The sequence below is a fragment of the Talpa occidentalis genome, unplaced genomic scaffold (assembly GCF_014898055.3).
Source record: "Talpa occidentalis isolate TD23 unplaced genomic scaffold, MPIMG_talOcc4v2.1 talOcc4.1021, whole genome shotgun sequence".
Taxonomy (NCBI): domain Eukaryota; kingdom Metazoa; phylum Chordata; class Mammalia; order Eulipotyphla; family Talpidae; genus Talpa; species Talpa occidentalis.
Genome location: NW_023601018.1, coordinates 1,669 through 24,003, shown reverse-complemented (window position 1 = coordinate 24,003; position 22,335 = coordinate 1,669). Strand labels below are relative to the sequence as shown.

General features: G+C 61.9%; 2 protein-coding genes across 2 annotated transcripts; one reads left to right on the top strand and one right to left on the bottom strand.

Annotated features, from left to right (window-relative positions):
* The first annotated feature begins 9,969 nt into the window (after positions 1 to 9,969).
* Positions 9,970 to 17,786, top strand: LOC119237840 (phosphomannomutase 1). The gene is made up of 8 exons (XM_037501688.2): positions 9,970 to 10,101; positions 12,343 to 12,460; positions 13,388 to 13,464; positions 13,593 to 13,684; positions 13,900 to 13,999; positions 16,982 to 17,057; positions 17,231 to 17,346; positions 17,610 to 17,786. The coding sequence occupies exons 1-8, from the start codon at positions 10,015 to 10,017 to the stop codon at positions 17,730 to 17,732; spliced, it is 789 nt and encodes a 262-aa protein (XP_037357585.1). The 5' UTR covers positions 9,970 to 10,014; the 3' UTR covers positions 17,733 to 17,786.
* A 1,075-nt stretch (positions 17,787 to 18,861) lies between these two features.
* On the bottom strand, positions 18,862 to 21,879 carry LOC119237839 (cold shock domain-containing protein C2). Its single transcript, XM_037501687.2, has 3 exons — positions 21,561 to 21,879; positions 20,428 to 20,550; positions 18,862 to 19,935 (listed from the first exon to the last, which is right to left on the bottom strand). The coding sequence occupies exons 1-3, from the start codon at positions 21,734 to 21,736 to the stop codon at positions 19,773 to 19,775; spliced, it is 462 nt and encodes a 153-aa protein (XP_037357584.1). The 5' UTR covers positions 21,737 to 21,879; the 3' UTR covers positions 18,862 to 19,772.
* Positions 21,880 to 22,335: the final 456 nt, after the last annotated feature.

Sequence of the window (22,335 nt, the reverse complement as noted above, 5' to 3'; positions counted from 1 at the left end):
TGTGTCAACCCCCACAGCCTCGCTGAAGAATCTAGGTTATAGAGCATGGAGCAAACTAGGTAGCTAGAATGTTCCTGCTGTTCCTCTCTTGACAGGTGGAGTTCTGTGTTTGTCTGAATCAAGCTGATAGGTCTTGGTTCGATATACCTGATTCCCTTTGAGCTTGGGGGTCACCTTCAAAAATGGCAGTATCTGCCCGAGAAAAAGCAAGCTGGTGGCTGATGCGATGAGGGCCTCCTGGCTTGAGGGTGTGCTCCCTGGAATGTCTCTAAAACAACAGCTTTCGCATGATTTTTCCATTTGTGCTATTATGAGAGCAAACGGGGCTCTCTAGAAAGTGGCGCTGGCAGCGTCTGACCCCTGCAGTTGCCATTTTTCCTGAGTCCTCCCTGACTCCCTAGGAGACCTCAGACCCCAGGGCCTCCCCTGGTGGCGCAGCTGTTGAGCGCTGGGCTGCGAGGCTGCCCGTAGCCTCTGCAGGCCGGTTCATTCCCGGCCGCGGCGAGGGTCCCACAAAAAAAAAAAAACAAAACCTCAGACCCCAGACCCCAGAAAAACCTGTTGTCTACCATCCTCATTCCTGGCTTATCTTTTGCATATCCTTTTCCTTTTGCCTCAGCTTCCTCACTTAGACTTTGTCCTTATCTGCTCCCATGAGAAAGAAGCAGTACAGAAAGAAGGGTGAGCTTTAGTTCCCTGGGTGCCGCCAGCCTGCTCAGGCCCCAGCTAACCAGGATTGAGACTAGTAAGGGAGTAAGGGGGTAGCGTCACCGAGGAGGGGACCCCAGGGGGACACATGCAGAGCAGGCGAGTAAGAAGGCGAATCCCTCTCTGAAAAACGATGTGTGAGGGGGTGAGAAAGTGGAATGAGGTCCCGGTGGGGGCTGACGCGCGGCCCCTGGGGGCCGGCCTGTGGTTTCCACCGAGGGCCCACCCAGCCCACCTCAGCTCCGGCCTCTGCTCTCTCCACAGGCCCTTCGGACAGGCCCTGCGGCCCCTCATAGACAACATCCCGATCCAGCCCCCCGGGGGGAGCACCGTGGGCCGACCCAACGGCCAGAGCTAACAGGACTGCCTGGACCGCCCTGCCTCCCCAGGGCTTTTCCTTTTTAAACAAAACAAACCCTACCAGATTTCTATTTTATAATTTTACATCAGAGCTAACAACCAGGGGACGGCTTTTTAAAATTCCCAGGGAAGGAGATCATCAGGCTGCATGTAGGTCAATGCTGCTAAGAACCAGAACGGAATGCCATCCCCTCTAATGGTATTATACTAATTTATTAAGGCTGTCTTGTCTGTGAGTTCACTTTTGACGCTGCTTCCTGAGCGTCCTCACTGGAGAGAGGGAGGGGGCTTGCTCAAGCAGAAAAGCAAGAGGCACGATTTGGGGGCGCCCCAGCCTAGACCCTCTTTCCAGACAACACCCACGTTCCACCCAGGTTGCCACTCGCTGTGGGACCCTAGTGAGTTTTACAACATCCATGACCCAGAAGCAGACGCTCGCTAGCGTTGAACGAACCAAAGGATTCGGTGCACGTGGAACCAGTTTCGGGATGACTGACCCAACCTAAGCAAGCTCTTTAGCTACAGACCTCTCTCCTCTCCCTCCCCACCCCAGCAGAGCCATGGGGCCAGGGCTGCAGTGACCAGAGCCTCAGGACCAAGGGAGAGGGACGGCACGTGTCAGGCCAGAGCAAACAGGATAAAGCCATTCCTCCCTCCACCTAGACTGGCCGCCACAAGCCTCTGACGTCAGCTTTGGACCTACTTGGGGCTTGCAGGCTGCTCTTCCGCAGCACAGCCAACCCATCCGGGTAATGAAGGCTCGAACTGGAGATTCAGAGCCCCGGGCCGCGTCCGCGAACAGTATCGTAGGTTCTCTGTGGTCACTAAACCCACCCACCCACCCGATCCGTGTGCAGTATCCCGCTGGGGACCAAGGGGAAGGATCCCCTGCTGGGGAGCAGCCCTGGTGAAGAAAGAGTAATGATGCAGAATTCAAGGCGGCAAGGGAATTTCAAGTGGCTTCAGATAGGGATTTCACTGTCCTTCCAGGCCTCGCTTCCAGTGTCATCCTGACTTTCAGGAGGCAGCTTGGGGCGCGAGTGGGCATTTGCCCAGTGAGTGCTGCTCGGAGCTGATAGGAAGAGAACAATCTGAAAGTTCTTATCTGGAGAGATTTTCAGCTTCCCTTGCTTCCCACAGCCTCCCCAAGTTAGTATCCTGGGGACGCAAGTGTGGAGAAGGGACTCCGCTGCCAGGGACTGCGTCCCAGCTCCGGCATCCGAGGCTCAGATTTGAATTACGTTCCCTTCACGGGGTATGGCCCGCAGCAGGTGCCTTTCCTCCAAAAACTGCTGCTCCTCTCCTAGCTCCGCTATTACCCAGGGCAGTGGGCGCCACAGGGTCTGTGCTGGCAGGAAGGACGTCATTCCGCCTCAGTGTTTGCTGCTTTGACCTGGCGGAACTGGGCCCGCGGAGGTTTCTCCGGGGAGAAACCTTGGTCTCGGCCACCGCTCTGCTTCCCACGGGGTTTCTGTCCCTTTCCAGCTTGCCTTGGCCAGCGCGCGTGCCTTCAGGCTCCTGCTCCAGGCCTCTGGCCCCAAGAACTCCACTCTACCCGGGGGTGCTGGGCCTCGTGCTCCTCTCCCTTCCCCTCCCCAGACCCTCTCCAGAGGTTTCACTCCTCCCAGCGTCACCTCCAGACCAGGGCTGTCCTACCAAAGTAGCCCCCGGGGCTCCCCTAGAGAATCTGAGTCACCTGGCTCACTGAAAGGCCCATCAACCATTTGTGCCAATGTCTGTGCCCAGGATTGAGAGGTGAGGGCAGTAAGCAGTCTTCTTGGAGCTCCTCCACCCAACCCGAGTCACTCACTTGGGACATCTGGGCTCAGGCTAGGACCGGGCAGCCAACACATTCTCTGCCAGAACCTCGAGCACACCCATGGTGACCAGCCGGCCCCCATGGGCACGCACAGGCCAGGGGGGTGGGAGGTGAGCCGCAGGGGCATAGTACCACACGGTGGCACCACCACGGAGGTTTAAAGGGACGGGAAGGAGGGAATAAAACTCGCCCCCTCCCAGGAATAAAGCTTGTACCTCTGACATTCCTTTCTGCCCTTGTAGTCAAACTACTAGCTGTGTCTGGTGTGGGGTGTTTGCTGGTTTTCTTTTTTTTTTTCTAATGCAATAAACTCATTTCTGCCTGCTTTTTTGTGTGTGGGGTCGAAGGTCTGGGTGCGTGCCCACCGTGAAGCAACCCGGGCTCCCGTTCCACCCTCTGAGCTCACTTTGCTGAGTAAGCAGGTGCCTTTGCTTGGTGGGAAGCCTTAGTGGATCAGAAACAACTGACAGGGACAGTTTACAAAGTGGCACAGGGCCCGGAGAGGACATTATTTGCCCAAGGCCACCTTAATGCTGGCGTTGGGGTAAAACTCAAAAGCCTGGTCTGCTGGCCCTGCTTGGAAGATCTTCCCCGGGGGACCTGGGCCACTACAGGCCGTCGGCCTTGCCAACAAGTTTTCCGAGTGCCTGGGTCTGCCCACCTTGCAGCCTGACTCGCTGAGCGTGCGGCTGGGTAGGTGGACAGTGCTTGGCCCAGAAGCTTGGCCGCAAGTATCCGTGGGTACAGTCAGCCAGCAGTTGAGGGAGCGCCTTCCGTGGCCTGGCCTGGGTGGGGTGTTTTCACACAAAACAGACTTGAGATGGGGATACTGGTCCATTGGATGAGGAAACAGCAGAAAAACCAGCTGAGGGGCAGCAGTTGGCCGAACCCTGAAGTTCCATCATCCTAAGAAGCCACGGTTGACATTTTGTGACTTGCAATACATTTCTGGACTTGCAGCCACACGATACACATGCCTGTGGCCCTGCTTCTTTTCTCAATAGGTAGTGAAGATCGGTTTGGCCCCAGCAAGGTGGAAGCAGAGTCGTGGGGAGGGGTGGAGATGGGGTGCTGGTGTGGATAGAGGAAGCTATAAACATTCCAGCAAGGCTGAGTGCCATTAGGTAGAAGTCAGCTGCTCACCACGGGGTGGGTGTGAGGGCAGGGGGGGCGGGGGGGGGTACCTGCCTGCAGTGGGAAGGGGCAGAGAGAGATGGGGTGTCGGGACGCGTGCCCAGGTGGGATGGAAGGTTTGGACCATGAGGCCTCACACTCTGAGGGGCTCTGGACTAAGGGCAGATCACTGAATGTGAGCCCTTGACCTTGGAGCCTGGCTGCCTTGGAAGGGGCCAGAGACTAGTGCTGGGACTGAGCCGAAGCCCTGGCCAGATCTCTGTCCCACCTTTCCCAGCTGGGGAGCGCCGCAAGGCCGTGCTGCAGTGAGAGCGATGGACACCAGGTGGCGCTGTGGGCTCGCACCCAGCCAGCACCAAACTCCACTCGTCTCTGCCACCCCAAGTTACATGAGCATGCCCTGCTCCCCACACACCTCAACCCCTCTGAGGTTCCCTAAGAACCCACGGGCAGCAACCAAGGGCCTTGTCAAGCTTGTCTGCAGATTTCTCCAACCCCCATATCCTGATGCAAGTGCAGAACCCCATTGTATGCACTTGCACAGCTCCCACCCGTGTTCACCTTTTGCGGAACCCGGACACCCCTTCCTCATCTCTCTTCATCTGTCCTGAGCCCCTGCTCAGGCTCTGCATCCACCTTCCAGCCATGAAGCCTCTCCCGGCACATTCTCCAAGGGCAGGCCTGTCTGAGGGCCCAGCACCCAGCACGGCCTGGCACAGGACAGCATCATCCAGGGGGTTGAGGCCCCAGCTCAGTCCTGGTTGGGTGGACATTGAGGGGGAGGGGTGCTTCATTTAAATCCCCGGACCTGGATTCAGACCAGCCTGGATGCAGCCTCTGCCCCAGAGACCTGGATGAGGCCATCTCCTCTCTGGGCCTCGGTTTCTTCATGTTATAACGACAACAATGAACCAGAAAATCTCTACCCCACCCAGAGAAGTGAGGGGTGACTTGTCCAAGTTCTAAGTCCTCAAAACTGAGCCCCAATCTGCAGCGATCACCAATCTATGTCAAGGGTTGCTTCCCTGCATTTCACCCCCCCTCCCCAGGTGGGACAACACTGGGGCCTGGTCATTGCTGTCCCCACTGGCTTTGGCTGAGCAAGCCCCAAAGGGACTTGAGCCAACCCAGCAACAGCCTCCGCCCCCCTCACAAACACCAGCCCTGAGCATGCGCCCTTCAGCTTATTTCAATCCAATGGATCCCGTCCATTGTAAACACAATGTGTGCATTGCAGGCACCTTGACAAACGGAGGGAAGACAGGCAACATCCAGCTCTCCCCAGCCTCCCACTGCCCGATCAAGATGGAATCAGAACAGCAACCAGCTCTGGCCTGTTCTTCGCAGAGCCTCTCAGGCACCTCTCCTAGACCCTCACCTTCCGACAGCCCCGTGGAGTTGGCAGTGGTGGCCCCATTTACACATGAGGAACAGGCTCAAGATTGGGAGGGACCAGCCCAGGATCAGCAGGCTGGGGAGGGGCAGCCCAGACCGGTCAGCCTGACACTACACCCACAGCTCCACGCAGCCCTACGGTGGCACTGCCCCCTCAGGAGGCCACACCCTGGCAGGGAAAAAGAGGGTCCACAAGCCCCTAATCACTCAGCAACTTGTTGACACTTGGCCTTCAAGCAACAGCAAGGGAACAGGGAAAAGTGGGGGCGTCCCATGAAGCCTGACTGTACTGTGCGACCCTGGCAAAGCCACCTGACCTCTCTGGTGTCAGTACCTATCTCTGGAAGTTGAGATTAAGGGTACTCACCTCAGCGAGTTCTCAGGAAAAGTAAGCAAAGTGTCCAGGGCAGGAGCTACACTTTCCTGACCAACATGGACGACACTCACCTCCAGGCCTCAATCAGCTGATCCAGAAGAGCCCGGTGTTCCTTCCACAGCAGGAGCCTGCGAAGCCCGGGCTCAGGGGTGCTGCCTTCAGGCCTGGCTCCCTTGGTGCTTGAAAACACCCTCTGGCCAGTCCTCCCGGTCCCAGTTTCCCCAATCCTGCTCCTTGCCCTCCTCAGAGGCTCCCCAGGGCCCCATCTGGGCACCGTTGCCAGGGATGAGCCTCCCTCTTAAAGGGACATACAGGCGGCCACACACTGAGGTCTGTGCCTTGGCAATCCACCACCCCCTGGGGTTCTGTGAGCGGCCTCATCAGTGAAATGGGTTGTGGTGAGAATCCAGAGGCTGAAACAGCTCCCTGAAGGCCTGCAGCACTGGTGTGCAGCGCTTGGGAGCTTATCTCTGTTTGTCTTTGGAAAAGTGGACCCAGTGCAGAGAGAAAAACCTGTTCTGCCCCATGAACCCAGTCCTGCAGCTTCCCTAGCCGAGTGCCAGGGGCGGGCCTGGGTGCTGCATTTAATCACTTCCCAGGAATTCTTAAGCAAGGGTAAGGTCTCAGCTGTGAGGTGTTAGAGAGCAAGCTCCACAGCTGCAGCTCCACCCACAGGAGCCAGAACAGCTGAGTCCTGCAGGGTGTGGCCCCCCAGTGCCTGCTGTGAGCTCAGACCTGGATGAGGCACCAGGCATTGCCTACCATAGAAATGATTGTTTGCTGTCTGCATCCAACAGAAAACAAAAACTTCTTGAGGGTAGGGCCCCTGTTTTGCTCCCCACAGTGTTCCCTGGAGCCAGCAAGGTGACTGGCAAACAGCTGTTTAATGAAGGAACCAAACTCTGCCACATGCTCTGGAAGGAGGATTTTCCCTTTTGCTTCAGGCTCCAATATGGCTCCTCAGCAGGATGCAATTATCGATCCTGTCAATTTTTTTTGCATTTATTTTGATTTTTTTTAAGATTATTTATTTATTTTTATACAAGAACCGGAGTACAAGCCAGATGCACGGGAGGGTGAGAGGATTCACCAGAGCCAGAGCGGGGAGCAGAGCAGGCAGAAGGACCGAAGTACACTGCTGAGGGGAGCAGCGGGCGGCAGGAGAGGTCTGCGCGCCATGTGCGACCCTCGCCAGCCGGCCGGGATTGAATCTGCACTGCAGAGGCTGTGGACAGCTTCACAGTGCGGTGCTCAACCACCTGCGCCACCAGGGGAGGCCCTGTACCCCAATTCTTGTATAAAAATAAATAAATCTTTAAAAAAATATATTCCACTAAAACAATATCTTGATTACTGAGCTTTTAAATTTTTTTAAAAGATTTATTTTTTATTTATACAAGAGCTGGGGTACAGACGAGAGTCATGGGAGGGTGAGAGGATTCACCAGAGCCAGAGCGGGGAGCAGAACAGGCAGATGGACCGAAATACACTGCTGAGGGGAGCAGCGGGCGGCAGGAGAGGTCTGCGCGCCATGTGGGACCCTCCTCCTGTGGCCGGGGAGCAGCCGGGGATCGAACCGGCGCCGCAGAGGCCGCGGGCAGCTTCGCAACCCAGCGCTCAACCGCTGCGCCACCGGGGAGGCCCAGGAAGGAATCTCACTTTTGACAGTCCTGTCAGGTGGGGATTACATCCCCATTATATAGACAAAGACACTGAGGCCCAGTCAGGGAAGGAGGCCTGACCCAATCCTTGAGTCACCAGGATCAAATGTGGTTCCTCCTGATCCCAACATGGTGACCTTCCCAGGGCACTGCAGCCACCAAGACAGAAAAACAAAGAGGCCTATAAAAGCCCACACAGGCGCCACTCGCGGCGTGTGCACGGGTGTGTCTGTGCAACCCAGACCTCCACAGCTGACCATAGGCAGCAGGGCGAGGATGATGGGTGCTGCAAAAAATGCCCTCCAGGGGCCTCTCCGGTGGCGCAGGGGGTTGAGCACAGCACTGTAAAGCTATCTGAAGCCTCTAGAGCACGAGTTTCATCCCCGGGCAGCCAAGGAACTACACATGTGGCACAGCAGACCTCTCCTGTCTTCCTGCTGCAACCCCCAGCAGTGTATTTCAGTCTGCCTGTTCTGTTCCCCACTCTGTCTCTGGTGGATCCTCTCACCCCCTGCATCTCTGGCCTTTACCCCGGTTCTTTATGTATAAATAAATATTTTTAAAAATGCCCCCCAGGACAACCCCAGGCAGAGGGCCGTCTGGAGACTCCTGGAGAAGAGGAAGGTCAACTTATTCCCAAGGGGGAAACTTAAATTCACCCCATCGACAACCAGACAGCCTGCTACTGTCCCATCACAAAAATGGGATCTCGTTTTTCCATGTTTTTTTTTTTTTTTTTAAAGATTTATTTATTTATTTATTTATACAAGAACCAGGGTACAGGCCAGAGGCGTGGGAGGATGAGAGGATTCACCAGAGACAGAGCAGGGAACAGAACAGGCAGACTGATGAAATACACTGCTGAGGGGAGCAGTGGGGAGACAGGAGAGGTCTGCAGCGCCATGCGGGCCGGCTGGGATGGAACTGGCGCTGCAGAGGCTGCGGATAGCTTCACAGCGTGGAGCTCAACCGCCTGCGCCACCAGGGGAGGCACTTCCATGTTTTTTTTTAAAGATTTATTTATGCATGCAAGAGCTGGGGTGCAGGCCAGAGGTGCGGGGGTGGAGGTGTTGTGGTGGGTGTGAGAGAGGATTGCCAAGAGACAGAGTCAGGAGCAGAACAGGCAGACTGACTGAAATACACTGCTGAGGGGAGCAGCGGGGAGACAGGAGAGGTCTGCTGTGCCATGTGGGTAGCTCCTTGGCCTGGGATCCAACTCCTGCCACAGTGGCTGCTGACAGCTTCACAGTGTGGAGACTTAACCCCTTGCGCCACCAAGGAGGCCCCGCTTTTCCATGTTAACTAGATTTTTTTTTTAAGATTTATTTATTTATTTATACAAGCACTGGGTACAGTCAGAAGCGCGGGAGGGTGAGAGAATTCACCAGAGCCAGAGCGGGGAGCAGAGCAGGCAGAAGGACCGAAGGACACTGCTGAGGGGAGCAGCGGGCGGCAGGAGGGGTCTGCGCGCCATGTGGGACCCTCCTCCGGGGGCCGGGGAGCAGCCGGGGATCGAACCGGCGCTGCAGAGGCTGCGGCCAGCTTCGCAACCCGGCGCTCAACCGCTGCGCCACCGGGGAGGCCCCATGTTAACTAGCTTTTGATGGCTGCGGGCACTGCACCTTATGATGGACCACAGTGAATCCAAACAAGCCCGACCCCTCTTTCCTATTTTCTACACGTTGACCTGTTGGCCCCCAGGGTCACACATGCCGCCCGTGCCCGTTCAGCCGGTTCTCCCCTGGGTGGGCCATGCAGGCTCGTTCACGTGTCTTTCCCGAGCAGAGCAGCCCGGCCGCGCAGGGGCCTTTCCGCCTCACAGCGGCAGACGCCGGGCCGCTGGGGTGACGCGTCCACGCGGCGCGCCGGGAGGACGGCCTGGACCCGACTCCACAGTCACCCGCCGGCGAAACAGTCGCAAAGGGGACGCCGGAGGGCTTCCCGGAGGAGGCGGACAGACAGGCAGCAGCAGGAGCCGGCGTCGGGGAAGGTCATCTGCAGAGGTCGGAGGCTGAGCAAGGGCCGTCTCGAGATTTCTTAACCCTCCAGGCTTGTAGGGCAGAGGCTTGCAGGGCGAGACCGAGGGCGGACGAGGCGCACTGCGGGCAGGAGGCCCCGGCCCGGCCCCGCGCGGCCGCCAGCCGCGGGCAGGAGCCCACGCCGGCCCCGCCCCTGACCCGCCCCTCCACGGCCCCGCCCCTCCCTCAGGCTCCATCCCTCGCCACCTGCTCCCCCCCCCCCCCCCCCGGCCTAGGCCCCGGCCCCGCCCCTCCCTCCGGCTCATCCCTCGCCGCCCGCTCCCCAGGCCCAGGCCCCGCCCCCGTAGGGTTTGGAACGACCCCGGCCGCCACCAAGCCCCGCCCCCGCCGGCGGCTTTGCGCTCCGTCCTTCCGCGTCGCTTCAGGCCCCGCCCCCACCCCTCCCGGCCCCCTGCGGAACGCGGCCCCGCCCCCGCCCCGCCCTCCCCCGCCCGGCGCCCCGGCGGGCTGGCCCCGCCCCCGCCCCGCCCCGCCGGCCTCCTCGGGCGCGGCTCGGCGGCGCTGCGCCCGGGAGCTGCCGCCATGGCGGTCACCGCGGAGGGCCCCCGCCGGAGGGAGCGCGTCCTCTGCCTGTTTGACGTGGATGGGACCCTCACGCCGGCCCGCCAGGTAGGGCCCCGGCGCCAGCGCGGGCCCGCGCGCCGACCCCGGCCCGGCCGCGCGCGGACGCCGGTTCCCGCCCCCGACGCCCCGAGACCGCCCGCCGCGGGGGGCGACGCCCCGGGCCCCGCGTCACCGGCCCCGGCCGTCGCGCCCACGCTCTGCCCCGGGCGGCGGCGCTGGGGGGACTCTGGAAAGTGGGGGCCAGGGCAGGGCAGGGCCGGCGCCCCGTCACCCCGCCCGGGCTGCAGGCCTGGGTCCGAGCCTGGCGTCCCCACCCGCGCCCCGCTTGTCTCCCGGCCCGGGAGGGCTGTGGCTGGTCCCGGAGGGCCTCGTGGCGCGGGGAGGGCCGGAGAACAGTTTTCCTTCCAGAGGCACCTGGCCCGCGTGGCCCTCCACCCTCTGCTGCTCACCAAGTTTTCTCCCTTCGGGTCTCACCCCGGATGAGCCCCTCACCCACTCTGGAGTGTGGACCTGCTGGATATGTGGAGAAGTAGGCCTTTTCTTGCCCACCCTCCAGTCCGGGGTGCAAGGACCCGCTGCGGGGTCTCCTAGAGCAGGGAGCCGGTAGCGATGGGGTAAGAAGGCAGAGGCTCTGGGAAACCGGGTCTTAGCTTCCCCTCTCAGCTCCTCACCCCTTATGGGAGGACCTAGCTGGCACCCTGGGAGGAATCAGGCCACCTTGCTTTCCAGCAGCTTCCAGAGTCCCCTGGGGTGGGAGGAGATAACCAGAGGGGTTATCTCCACTGACTTAACAGCCTGGACCAGGACAGGGTATCCATGGTGCCCACCCACCAGACCCTGTCCTTAGTGTTTTTTTTTTTTTAAATATTTATTTTTAATGACATCTTTCTTTTTTTATTTTTATTTATACAAGCACTGGGTACAGTCAGAAGCGCAGGAGGGTGAGAGAATTCGCCAGAGCGGGGAGCAGAGCAGGCAGAAGGACGGAAGTACACTGCTGAGGGGAGCAGCCGTGGCAGGAGAGGTCTGCACGCATGTGGGACCCTCGCCTGGTGGCAGGGGATCGAACCGGCACTGCAGAGGCTGCGGGCAGCTTTGCAGGCCCAGCGCTCAACCACTGTGCCACCGGAGAGGCCCCTTAGTGCTTTTTATTTTAAGATTTATCTATGCATACAAGAACTGGGGTTCAGGCCAGAGGCGTGGGGGGTGAGAGGATTCACCAGAGTGGGGGAACAGAACAGGCAGATCAACTGAAATACACTGCTGAGGGGAGCAGTGGGCAAGTCAGGAGAGGTCTGCTGTGCCATGTGGGCCGCTCCCTGCCTGGCCAGGGATCGAACTCATGCTGCAGTGGCTGCAGATTGCTTCATAGGTTGCATCTTAACTCCTTGCGCCACCAGGGAGGCCCCTTAGTGGTTTTTAAACTATACTGTATATTCCTGAACATATTCTCCTTGGAAGGAATGAAAACAGAGAAGACTAAAGCCCTATCCAACCATGTCAGGATCCCAGGCCTAGTCCCCACCCCAAAGCCTTCCTTCCATACCCGGGTCTCTGTTAGCCCAGAGGAAATAGCATCTGTAAGCCTTTTTTTAAATAAGCGGGATCATGCTTCGTGGGTCTTCCTGCCACTTGTTTGACGATGGGCGCTCTGGCAGCGCTCTCTGGCGTCGGAGCACAGGCCAGCCTGTTCCGTGTGACCACAGCGCGGTGACTCGGAGCACATAGTGCCATTGTCCGACTGACAAGCACGTACATTGTTTTTTCACTGTTTTGAACCTTACCCCAGTGGACCTGCAGCCACACCTGGGCAAGAGAGGTGGACATTCTGGGTGGCAGGGCACATGCCTTGTTTGAACAGACCTTGCCAGTCGCCCTCCTCAGTGGCTGGCCCAGGGTACTCCGGGCACTTGAGGGAGCTTGTTTCCCTACATCATTGTCCACACTGGGCGTGACCATGTTTGGAAACATGGATTATAACTCCTTCCTCTCTGTGTCCCTGGTGGGGCATGTCCCCAGTTATTGTGGTTCATTTCCAAGCACAGCGGGGGCACACTCTCATGGAATCTTAACAGTGATCCCCACTTTCAAGACGGGACAGCTAAGGCAGAGCCATTTGCTCGAGGTCTTTCTGCGCTTGGAGCCCAAGTGCGTCTCCTTTTGAGGTCTGGGGTCCAACCTTTGAGCTGCCTCAGATCCAGGTGGGCTCCGCACGCGGAGAGGGCTGAGTGGAGGTCCCAGACATGAGGACGACTAGAGCCCTCTGCTTTCCTGCCCTCCCTGCAGAAAATTGACCCTGAGGTGGCTGCCTTCCTGCAGAGGCTGCGAAGCAGGGTACAGATCGGTGTGGTGGGCGGCTCCGACTACTCTAAGATTGCTGAGCAGCTGGGCGAGGGGGATGAAGGTAGGAGGCCGGCCCCGGCCAGGTCCAGGTGGGGGTGGAGCGAAGGGGGAGTTCCAGAGACCCCCAGACCATCATGCGTCCAAAGACCCGGCCCTCTTTCTAGGGGGCAAAGGAAGAACAGGGAGGAGCCAGATGTCCCCCTCGCGGATCCAACACACTTTTTGGGAGCACCGGCAGTGTGCCAGGCTTTGAGGCAGCAGCAGAAAACAAAGCGGGCAGAGTCCCGCCCTGCGGAGCTCACAGGCTCAGCCCTCCCTGCGGGGTCTTGGTTTCATCTTTAAGATGAGCACAGTCAGGACTGGCTGCCGTGGCTGAAGTGACCACACACTAGCTTCCTGTCACTGGCTCCTCGTCACCACGCTTTAGGGTGGGCTGATTAGTAGCCCAGGTGAGACTCCGAAGTCACCTGGCAAGGTGTTTGGACTCTGAGTCCCCGGTCTCAGCCCAGCGGACGCAAATGCCTCCCGGTCTTCAAACCAGAAATGCCCTCGACTTTTTCCTTCCCCCACCACTCCACCCCGTCCCGGGGTCACCTCCTGCTCGGCCCTGCCCGCCGCAGCCTCCTGTTTTCTCCCCGAGCGCCGCCCCCCCCCACCCCTACTCAGCCAGAATCTATCCCATCCGCACCCTCCCGGAGGGCTGGAGGCCTGGGGCCCGGGCCGCGGGAACTGCAGGGGGATGGCGCCCTCTGCTGGCGGGCCCTGGAAGGTTCCGCAGGAGGGAGCCGCGGCAAGCTAGGAACAGGGCCTCGCGGGTGGAAGGGCCTGCGTGGTCAGAGGCCGGGTGGGACTGGCTTGTTGGGGAAAGCCGGCTCAGGGTGGGACAGCGGGCTTTGAACGCCAGGCCCAGGAGCGTGGGCTGCTCTCTGGGCGTGCCCGTGCCTGGTCTCACCTCTTGCCTCCTCCCTGACCGCCCGTGGCCCTGAAGTCGTGGAGAAGTTTGATTATGTGTTTGCCGAGAACGGGACGGTGCAGTATAAGCACGGACGACTGCTCTCCAAGCAGGTCAGTGCCCCCGGGGCCTTCTCCAGGGATACCCCGCTTTTCCACCGAGGGACAGGCCAAGGTGCCCCCTGCCCTGGATGGGGGAGGGACACCGGCCCCATCCCACTCAGAGCCCTGTGCCTCGCCAGACCATCCAGAGCCACCTCGGCGAGGAGCTGCTGCAGGACTTGATCAACTTCTGCCTCCACTACATGGCCCTGCTCAGACTGCCCAAGAAGCGGTGAGACCCTGGGAGTGGGAGGAGCGGCTGGAGGACCCCCCCCCCCCCCGCCCCCGGGCCTGCAGGAAGAAAAGGGTGGGCCCCTCAGAAGGCCAGGGAGACGGTGGGGGCCTGACGCAGTGGTGGGGGAGTTCTTACCCCATGGGAACGCCAAAGTGGGACTGCATGTGAATTCAGGGCCACCCTGTCCCCTCGCGCGCCCCCTCCCTCCCCAGCGGGACCTTCATCGAGTTCCGGAACGGCATGCTGAACATCTCGCCCATCGGCCGCAGCTGCACCCTGGAGGAGCGAATCGAGTTCTCCGAGCTGGACAAGGTGCCCGACGGCGACCTCAGGCTGTAGCGCCTCGGTCATTCGGCCTCTCTCAGTCTTTGTTTCTGGTCTGGGAGGTGGCTGGGGGGCGGTTCTGGTTCGGCCCGCACCCCTCTGTACACCTGGCGTGAGCTGTGGGCACATCCCACTGCTGCGCCCCTCCCTTGGAGATGGGCCCCACCCCCCACCTGCTCAGGTAACCCAGCGCCGAGGGCGTCCTTCCCCCTCCCGCCCTCACAGCTTCGGCCAAGAGTGGGCCTCAAGGCCACTCACCCGTGTCTCCGCCCCGCACCCGCCGGCCTGTTCTCTGGCGGCGCCATGGATACCCTTTGAAAGCACCGCTGCCCTGCCCACTTCCCGCCTACAGCCCCTCTGGGGCTCCCTTGCTCAGGGGGACGAGGCCCCAGCCCCTCCAGTGCTGTTCCAAGGGCTGAGGGGTCTGCCTGGCTCAGGCCAACTGTAAGGGCAGGAAGGGCACAGGGCAGGTTTTCTGATCCAGCAGACGGGGTAAAGGAGGCATCCTGGAGCCCTCGGTGGCTTTTCAGGCTTTTATTGGGGTTTACCAGTACACGGCAGGCAGGGGTGCTGGGGGGCCGGGAGGCTATTGACTGCTTCCTGGCCCCTAGCAAGTCTTCGCTCTATCTGGGCTCTCCGGCCTTCTCTCGTGGTTCTGCTTCTCGTTGTTCTATCTCTGCTGGCGTCCCCGTGACGCCGCCCTAATAAGCGCAGTCTCAGCCCAGGTGAATCCCGTCTACCTAGGCCCGCCCCCTGTTCCAGGTGCCGCCATCAGGCATGATTCAGGACCGCAGGGTTCCCTCATCCATCCTGATGGCGGGAGGCCAGAAAAGCCTGATCCTTTTTACCTTACCCTACACCCCCCTCTTCAGTCTTACCTATGCCCTTGACGCGCCGCTGACTGTTCTTGGAACATTCCACAGTCCCTCTGGCCTTTGGAGGTGCTGCCCCTGCTAACCCTTGACTTGTATTTTGCTTGTCAGCCCTCCAGCCATGCGCTGCCCTCAGGGCGAGCCAGCACGCCAGCCTGCCACGCTGGCCCGCCGCTGTCCTCTGACCTGCCCTGCTCCCCCCGGGCTCGCCCCACCCCACCACGTCCTCCTTGCTAGGGCCGGCGGAATCCACTTCTGCCCACACGCTTCCCTCCGACGCGCGGCGCTCACCTTCGCAGGGGTCACCTCAGTGGGCCTTCCCCGAGCATCACATGTACCCCCGCGCACCCCAGCGCCTCTCCTCTGTTTGGCTTCTCCCCATGCAGACATCGCCACCCTCTAACACAGTCAGACATCTTTTAACCCTTGGTGATTGTCTCCCCAAAATTAAGCTCCGTGGGGACTGGGCCTTCTGCGGCCGCTCCGACACCCCCACGCGGGAAGCCGCAGGCGCGCTTGTGAGGGGTGCGGAGGGTGGGTCGTCCCCTTTGCGGATGAGGAAACTGAGCTCATGGGCATTGGTGAAAGGACAAGGATTTGAACTTGGGGTTCTGCCCACTGCTGTTTCCCAGGTGGCGGTGGGGTGGGACTTGCAGTGACGCTTCCAACTCACTGACCGGGGGTCCCTGGGCTTAGGGTAGGCGAAGCCCTCGGGCGATTGGCACTGACCAGAAAGAACCCTCCCACCATGCACATACCCAGCGGCCCAGGCTTGCGCTGCCAGCTCCCCCCCGACTTGCCTGGACAGTGGCTTCGCCACGTGCGCCTGTGCTCTCTGCGGTGAAGGGGGTGAGCTCCCGTCTCGCGGCTACAGCGGGGCTCGGGCACTGGCCCGCACATGCCCTGCTCACGGCCCCTGGGGTCTTGGCTTTGGTGCTCAGCGCCTTCCGGGACTCCGCGCACTCTCCTCAGTTCCTCAGGCCCTGAACGAACCGTGCCCGTCCTTAGATGCGGACACGGTGGCTAGGGGTGAGCACCCAGGTCCCGCCGAGGCTGGGCTGGACACACGGCTGCTCAGTGCCCGGCCTGGCTGTCTGGAGGCAGGTGTGGCCCTCGGGCCCGGGGGAGGCTTCTCCTCAGGGCTGTGGAGCCCTTAGCGCTAGGCTGGGCCCAGAGTGGCTTCCGGGGTGGGCCCACTGCCTGATTGGGAAGGTGAGGCCACGGCTTCCGGAAGCTCCCGTCCCCCATCTCCGCTTCTCCAAGAGCGGAGACAGACAGGGGTGGCTGGTTACTTCTCAGGGAAGTCAGGCTTACCATGTCGCGCACGGCCAGGAAGCACGACTGCTGGGCCCGGCTCCCAGCAGCTGCCTCTCTCCCAGGTTGAGTCGCAGCTGGCTTTTCAGCTCAGGTCCTCCCTGCGCCACAGCTGGCCACCCCCTGCCTTGCGCTGCGGTCCTCCCTGACTCCACTGGCTCGCCTCGGGGTTGAGGCACACCACGGTGCTCAGAATCCCCTCCACGCCCCTGGGGCGTGTCCAGACTCCCCTAGGCCCTCTGAGCTGGCTATGCTGCGCTGCCCTGGGGGAACCTTCAACTCAGGCCCTGCTGCATCCCCCTGCCCCCTGCCTGAGGGTGCTCGGCAAATGAGGTGCCCGTGTGGTTGGCGCTGACTTGTGCCCAGCATCCTCCTGACCTGAGCTCCCCTGCTGCTGACTCACAGGTCTCCTGTCTCTTGATGCCTCACGCTCATTTCCAATGGCCCAGCTAGTTTGTGGCGAGCTGGGTTGAGCCCTTTCCTGAGGTGGACACTGGGCCTTCTGACACCCCTGCCCTCCAGCCTTCGCCTCATGCCTCTTCCCCCAAGGCTCCCTTCAGAACACCCGTCCACAGCCCTGCTATCAGGGCCCGGCAGAGTTCAGTCAGAACTCCCGGCTCCGGCCTGGCTGGGTGGCTGAGGCATGACCCCACCCCGGGGCTCAGTTTCTTCATTTGTACAGTGGGGCCGTAGCACCCACGTGGAGCGCTCCAGTCACAGGACTGGAGTGCCCAGCGCAGTGCCCTCCAAGCCCGAGCCTCCGCCCATTCCCTCCCTCCCGCAGAAGGAGAAGATCCGGGAGAAGTTCGTGGAAGCTCTGAAAACTGAGTTTGCCGGGAAAGGGCTGAGGTTCTCCCGAGGTACGTGCACCGCAGGAGGCCTCGTGGCCGGTGGCCCTGGGGGTTGGTGAGCGAACAGAGAGAACCCCCGCCCGCCCACACACCAGCCGCCCTCTCCAGCCCTCTGCCCTGCAGGAGGCATCCCCTGCCCGCCTACGCCCCCGCCGCCCTCTCCAGCCCCCTGTGCCCTGCAGGAGGCATGATCAGCTTCGACGTCTTCCCTGAGGGTTGGGACAAGCGCTGCTGCCTGGACAGCCTGGACCAGGACAGCTTCGACACTATCCACTTCTTCGGGAACGAGACCAGCCCTGTGAGTGTGGCCCAGCCCAGGTGCCTCCCGCCCCCCGTCGCCCCGGTCAAGGCCGGCCACAGGCGCCAGAGCAGACCCCGGAGGCGCCCAGAGAACAGCCAGTGCTCACAGCCCCGCCACACAGGTGTTAGGCTGAGGCCCTGACGGGCTGCCGCCTGCCCCAGGCCACGTCAGGCAGACCTGGAGGAGGGGGCCCCACGCCGGGGTGTCTGCTGGGCTCCACCCCGGCATCTCCTCAGCCACCACGTGTGCCTCCTCCGCAGGGCGGGAACGACTTCGAGATCTACGCCGACCCCCGGACCGTGGGGCACAGCGTGGTCTCGCCGCAGGACACCGTGCAGCGATGCCGCGAGATCTTCTTCCCGGAGACGGCCCACGAGGCGTGACAGGCCTCGCCCCGGGACTCCCAGAGCGCCGTGGCCCTGGCGCCGCGCGTGCCGGGCCTTCCTGCGGCCCGACGCCGGCCAGCGTCTGTGTGGACGACCGTCCCGCGGCCAGCTCCGGGGCTCGCGCCGCCGGGCTGTGGTCGCTGCCCGTACTTCTGAGCCAGCTTCCCCTCCCCGCGCTGCTGACAGCGGCCCTGCCTGCCGGGCGGGCGCGACGCGGGGGGCGGGTGTGTGCGGTGAGAACTTGATCTCACGGTATTAAAGTCCCCGGAAAAAAGTGTGGCCGTGGCTCCGTCTGGGGGGGGTGCTTGGCCCCGGGCGCAGGTGCCCTTACGGCCTGCAGGGGAGGAGCCAGGCAGGCCGTCTCCGGGCCAGCCCTGGGGGGCCGGCTGTGTGGGTGTCTTCCCCAGCCCCTTCCCAGGACCCATCAGACAGAGGCCACGCTAGACCAGCCCGCGCCACAGTTGAGGGTTTATTGCCAGTGTTGGGGAGGCCGGGCAGGCGGGGGCCGGGGGTCCCGGAGGACTCTGCGGGACCTGAATGGGGAGGGTGCTGCTGCCCCGCCGCCACCCCAGGCAGCCCCAAGCCACTGCCAGCTCGCACTGCCTCCTGGCTGCTGCCTAGAAGGGGCTCTACTCACAGGATGGAGGTCTTGGGGGCCCCCAGCAGTTAACTTGCACCAATAAACCTTCTGCCAAGGAGGCCAGCGAGTCCTGTTCCCCGGGAGGAAGGCCACGGGCCCCGCCACAGCACCCAGTTCCAAGTGGGGTGTCAGGCTGGGAGAGTCCCAGTTTGGGGGAGCTGGTCAATGCCATTCAGTAACTCTGGGCTCCCAACCTCTGTGGGACAGGAGCGGGGGGCACCTTAAAACCCCAGCGAGGGCCAGGGATCCCCATAGATAGTCACGGACCCCTTCATCTTGGACTGGATCTTCAAAGATTCACTGTCCCTGGCAGGCCCTCCCCTGAACCCCATTTCTTACCCCACCAGGTGATGTGCTCTCTAAAAGGGAATGTGGGGGGTGGAGTCAGAGCCCCTCCTTCCTGGCCTCCCAGGTCCCGCCAGCGATGGCTGGCCACTGGCCGCAGGGCTCGGTGAGCAGGAGGGAGGAGTGAGGACCCAGCCCGGGGGCGGCAGGGCTGGGCCTTCCAGGCTGAGGCCACCCGAGGGCCCTCCTGACCCTGTGGGAGGGGATATGTGTCCCTCCAGCCAGGGGCCTGGGCAGCCTTGGTGACTGGACACTGGCGGAATGTTGGGGTTTGTGAGCCAGGGCAAAGGGGGTGGCTCCGCCCAAACCCACCGCTCATCAGACTGGCCCAGGGGAGGGGACACTGCCTTCTTGGGGTTCAGAGAGTCACTGCCAGCTGAGGAGGGGCTGTGGCTGGCAGAACAGGAGCCCCCAAACTGCCTTCTGTGCTCAGGCCCCTCTTTCTTGCCCCTCCAGTGTGTTGAGGGGAGAGCAAGCAGGCAGGCTGGGGGGCGCCGCAAGGGGGGGCCTGCCTGCCTCCTCACTTGGCCCTCTTCCCCTGCCAGAGGCTGGGAGGCTCCCCCAAAGTGCTCCCTGGCCCAGCTTCCAAGGGGAGGGGCCCAGGCCACAGGGAGACCCCAGCCCAGGTGGGAGGTGTGAGTAGCTAGAGCATTCTGGCCCCGGGGCCAGTCCTGGGGTAGAGGCCAGGAAACAAGCGTGTATGGGTGGGATCTGCTGTACCCGCAGACCCCAGCCCCAGGCCTGCCGTTGGTACGTGGCTTGATGGGCAGGAGGGCCCTGCGCGAATGTGGCAGAGAGGAGGGGAGGAGAGTGTGGACGGGCAGAGAAGGCGGGCCGTGGCCGCCTCAGTCCAGCTCAGTAACAGTCACGGGTCACGGGGTGATGGAGGCACACTCACAGCCACAGCACGGACAGACAGACAGACAGACAGGGGCACGGAGGCCGCCCGGGGGCCTGGGTCAGTCAGCGCAGTGGGGCGCGGGGCCGGCTGCTGCCAGTCCGCCCTCTGTGGCTCCCCCCCTGGCTAGGCGGCCGCCTCGAGACCACCCGGCCTAGGAGCCCACAACCTGGCCGGACCACGTCTCGTGGGGAGTGTGGGGGGCCAACTGGGTGAGCACCACCTCCACGGCCTGGAACTTCTGGTTCTTGGGCGGGATGGGGCACATCTTGTAGGTCACCTCATCGCCCTCCACCGGCACATACTCCCCCTCGATGCTGGTGGGCGAGAGAGGGCATCAGCCCCGGAACAGACCCCACTCCCAGACGCCCCCATGGCCTGGCCAGGGAGCCTGGGCCAGCCCCGGTCTCTAGTCTGAAACACAGGGATCCCAAAAGTCCCTCCCTCCCTGTGCTGCTTGGGGATTACGTGGGGAGATCCCTGAGGCCAGGGGCTGGGGGCCAGGCCTAGTCCACCTCTGCTCCCGCCTAGCCTCCCTGCCTGACAGCCCTTCAGGCTAAAAGGCCCAGCCCTCTTGGCCCCCATGAGCAGCATCCAGGACACAGCTGTGGCTCCAGGGGCTTCTGGGCTCTGAGTGCCCCCCCCAGCTCTAGCCCTCCTCCTATGTACCCCTGCCCCCGAAAGGGGGAGGTAGAGATCAGGGACCCAGACCTCATGGGCCAGTGCAGGGGGAGAGGCCCGGGACATGGTTCCGGAGGCAGATGGGGACAGTGCAGCCAGCGGCCACGGCCCGGGGGGAGGGGACTCACTCAGACACGTGGACGAAGATGTCCTCAGACCCGTTCTCGGGGGTGATGAAGCCGTGGCCCTGTGAGCGCGAGAACTGCTTACAGACGCCCTTGAATACGGGGCCAGCCGAGGCTCGGGCTGTCCTGAGGATGGGGGAGGGCAATTGGCGCTGTGGCCTGGGGACCCAGCTCCTGTGGACCAGCCCCCCCTCGGCACAGCAGCCTCCTGCCCTGTCGAGGCTTAAAAGGATTCTTGCTGTAATATTTTTCTTCCTACCCCATTGTAAGATTTTTTTTTCTTGCATAGAAGAACTGGGGTGCGGGGTGCAGGCCAGAGGTGTGTGTGGGAGGGTGAGAGGATTCACCAGAGACAGAGCAGGGAACAGAACAGGCAGCCTGACGAAATACACTGCTGAGGGGAGCAGCGGGCGAGACAGGAGAGGTCTGCCACGCCATGTGGGTAGCTCCCTGGCCAGGGATCGAACTCTTGCCCTAGTGGTGATAGCGCTGAGACTTGAGCCCTAGGCCACCGGGGTCCCGTTGTAAGATTTCTGAGTGAGGAATGGCCTGGGCTTCAATACGTGCCCAGAGTTGCTCCCTGGGGTATCCTGCTCACGCACCTTCCCTCATCCCCTCGTCATTTATTAAGCATCTGCTCCGTGCCGGGCTTGGGTTGAACGTGGGATAATTAGCATTTGCCACAAAACCTCCTCCCTTGGCTAAGCAGTCTGTCCCCCCGTGGCTCCCACAAGCACCCTCCCTATAGGACCCCACCCAGTGACCCACCCCAGAGGCGCAGGCAAGCCCCCATCCAGCCCGCCCCCTCGCTCTCCCTCTCCAGAGACCAACCCACGGCTGGGTTATTGTCCAGCCTGTTCCACAGGCCTGCGCCACCCCCAATGCCTTCTCCACCTGAAACATCTTCCAGGCCCTGCTAAGACGGCCCCCCTGGCGCCTGAGGCTGGTCCTCACCCCCAACCCTGCCGGTGGTAGTGGACGGTGGGCACATTCCCTCCGGACTGCAGGCAGCTGTAGGCTGAGACTGTCTATTCGTCATTGCGTCAGGACGTCATAGGGACAGGCCTCCAGCTGCGAGGGGAGGCGGGGTGGGCCCAGGGGGGGGGGGGCAGGGCAGGAGAGGCGCAGGTACTCACGCGGAATACGTCCTGGTCCGCTTGGTGGGCAGAGGGCTGGGCAGGTCCCGAGCGGAGACGCCGCCCCGCTCCCAGACCCTGCTGCCCTCCCGATGGAAGGGGAAGGTGGGCCACACCGGGGACTTGGGGGAGTGGAGCGGGGGTACAACTGGAGGGGACGTGGGCTCCGAAGTCATGGTGGGAGCAGCAGGAGTACCGGATGGGCTCCCAGGCTCGGGGGCCGGTGAAGGGCTCGGATGTCCTGGCGGGCAGGGCCCGGCCTGGCCCTGCTCGGCAGCCTCGGCAGCCACAGGCTCCGTCTGGAACAGGGAAAGGCGGGAAGCGTGAGTGAGGCCCAGAGCGGGCAGCTCCTGGGCGACGGCGTGAGTCTAGAGAGCTGGGCGGGCCTGCGCGCCATCCCCCCAGAGACCCAACAGCCACAGACCCCTGCTCCGGGCTGGCCTTGCTCCCCCAAAGCCCGTGCGTCGAGCGCTAACCCCGGTGGCGGTATTTGGAGACGGGACCTCAGGGATGTGACTAGGATTAGGGGTGGTCAGAGGCCGGATCCCCCATTGCAGGACTAGCCCCTTAGCAGAGCCTCCGAGCTGGCTGCCTCCCTCTGGCCCTGGCACAGCAGGAGGCGCTGACCTGGGCACCACCCTGGCCTTGGACCTCCAGCCTCCAGAGCCAGGAGGGAGATGTCTGTCGTGGGAGCCCCCCAGTCCATGGCATTTTGTTTTTAGCCAAGTTGACTAAGACACACCTGGGAGCCCCGCTGGCACAAGTTCCATTTTCC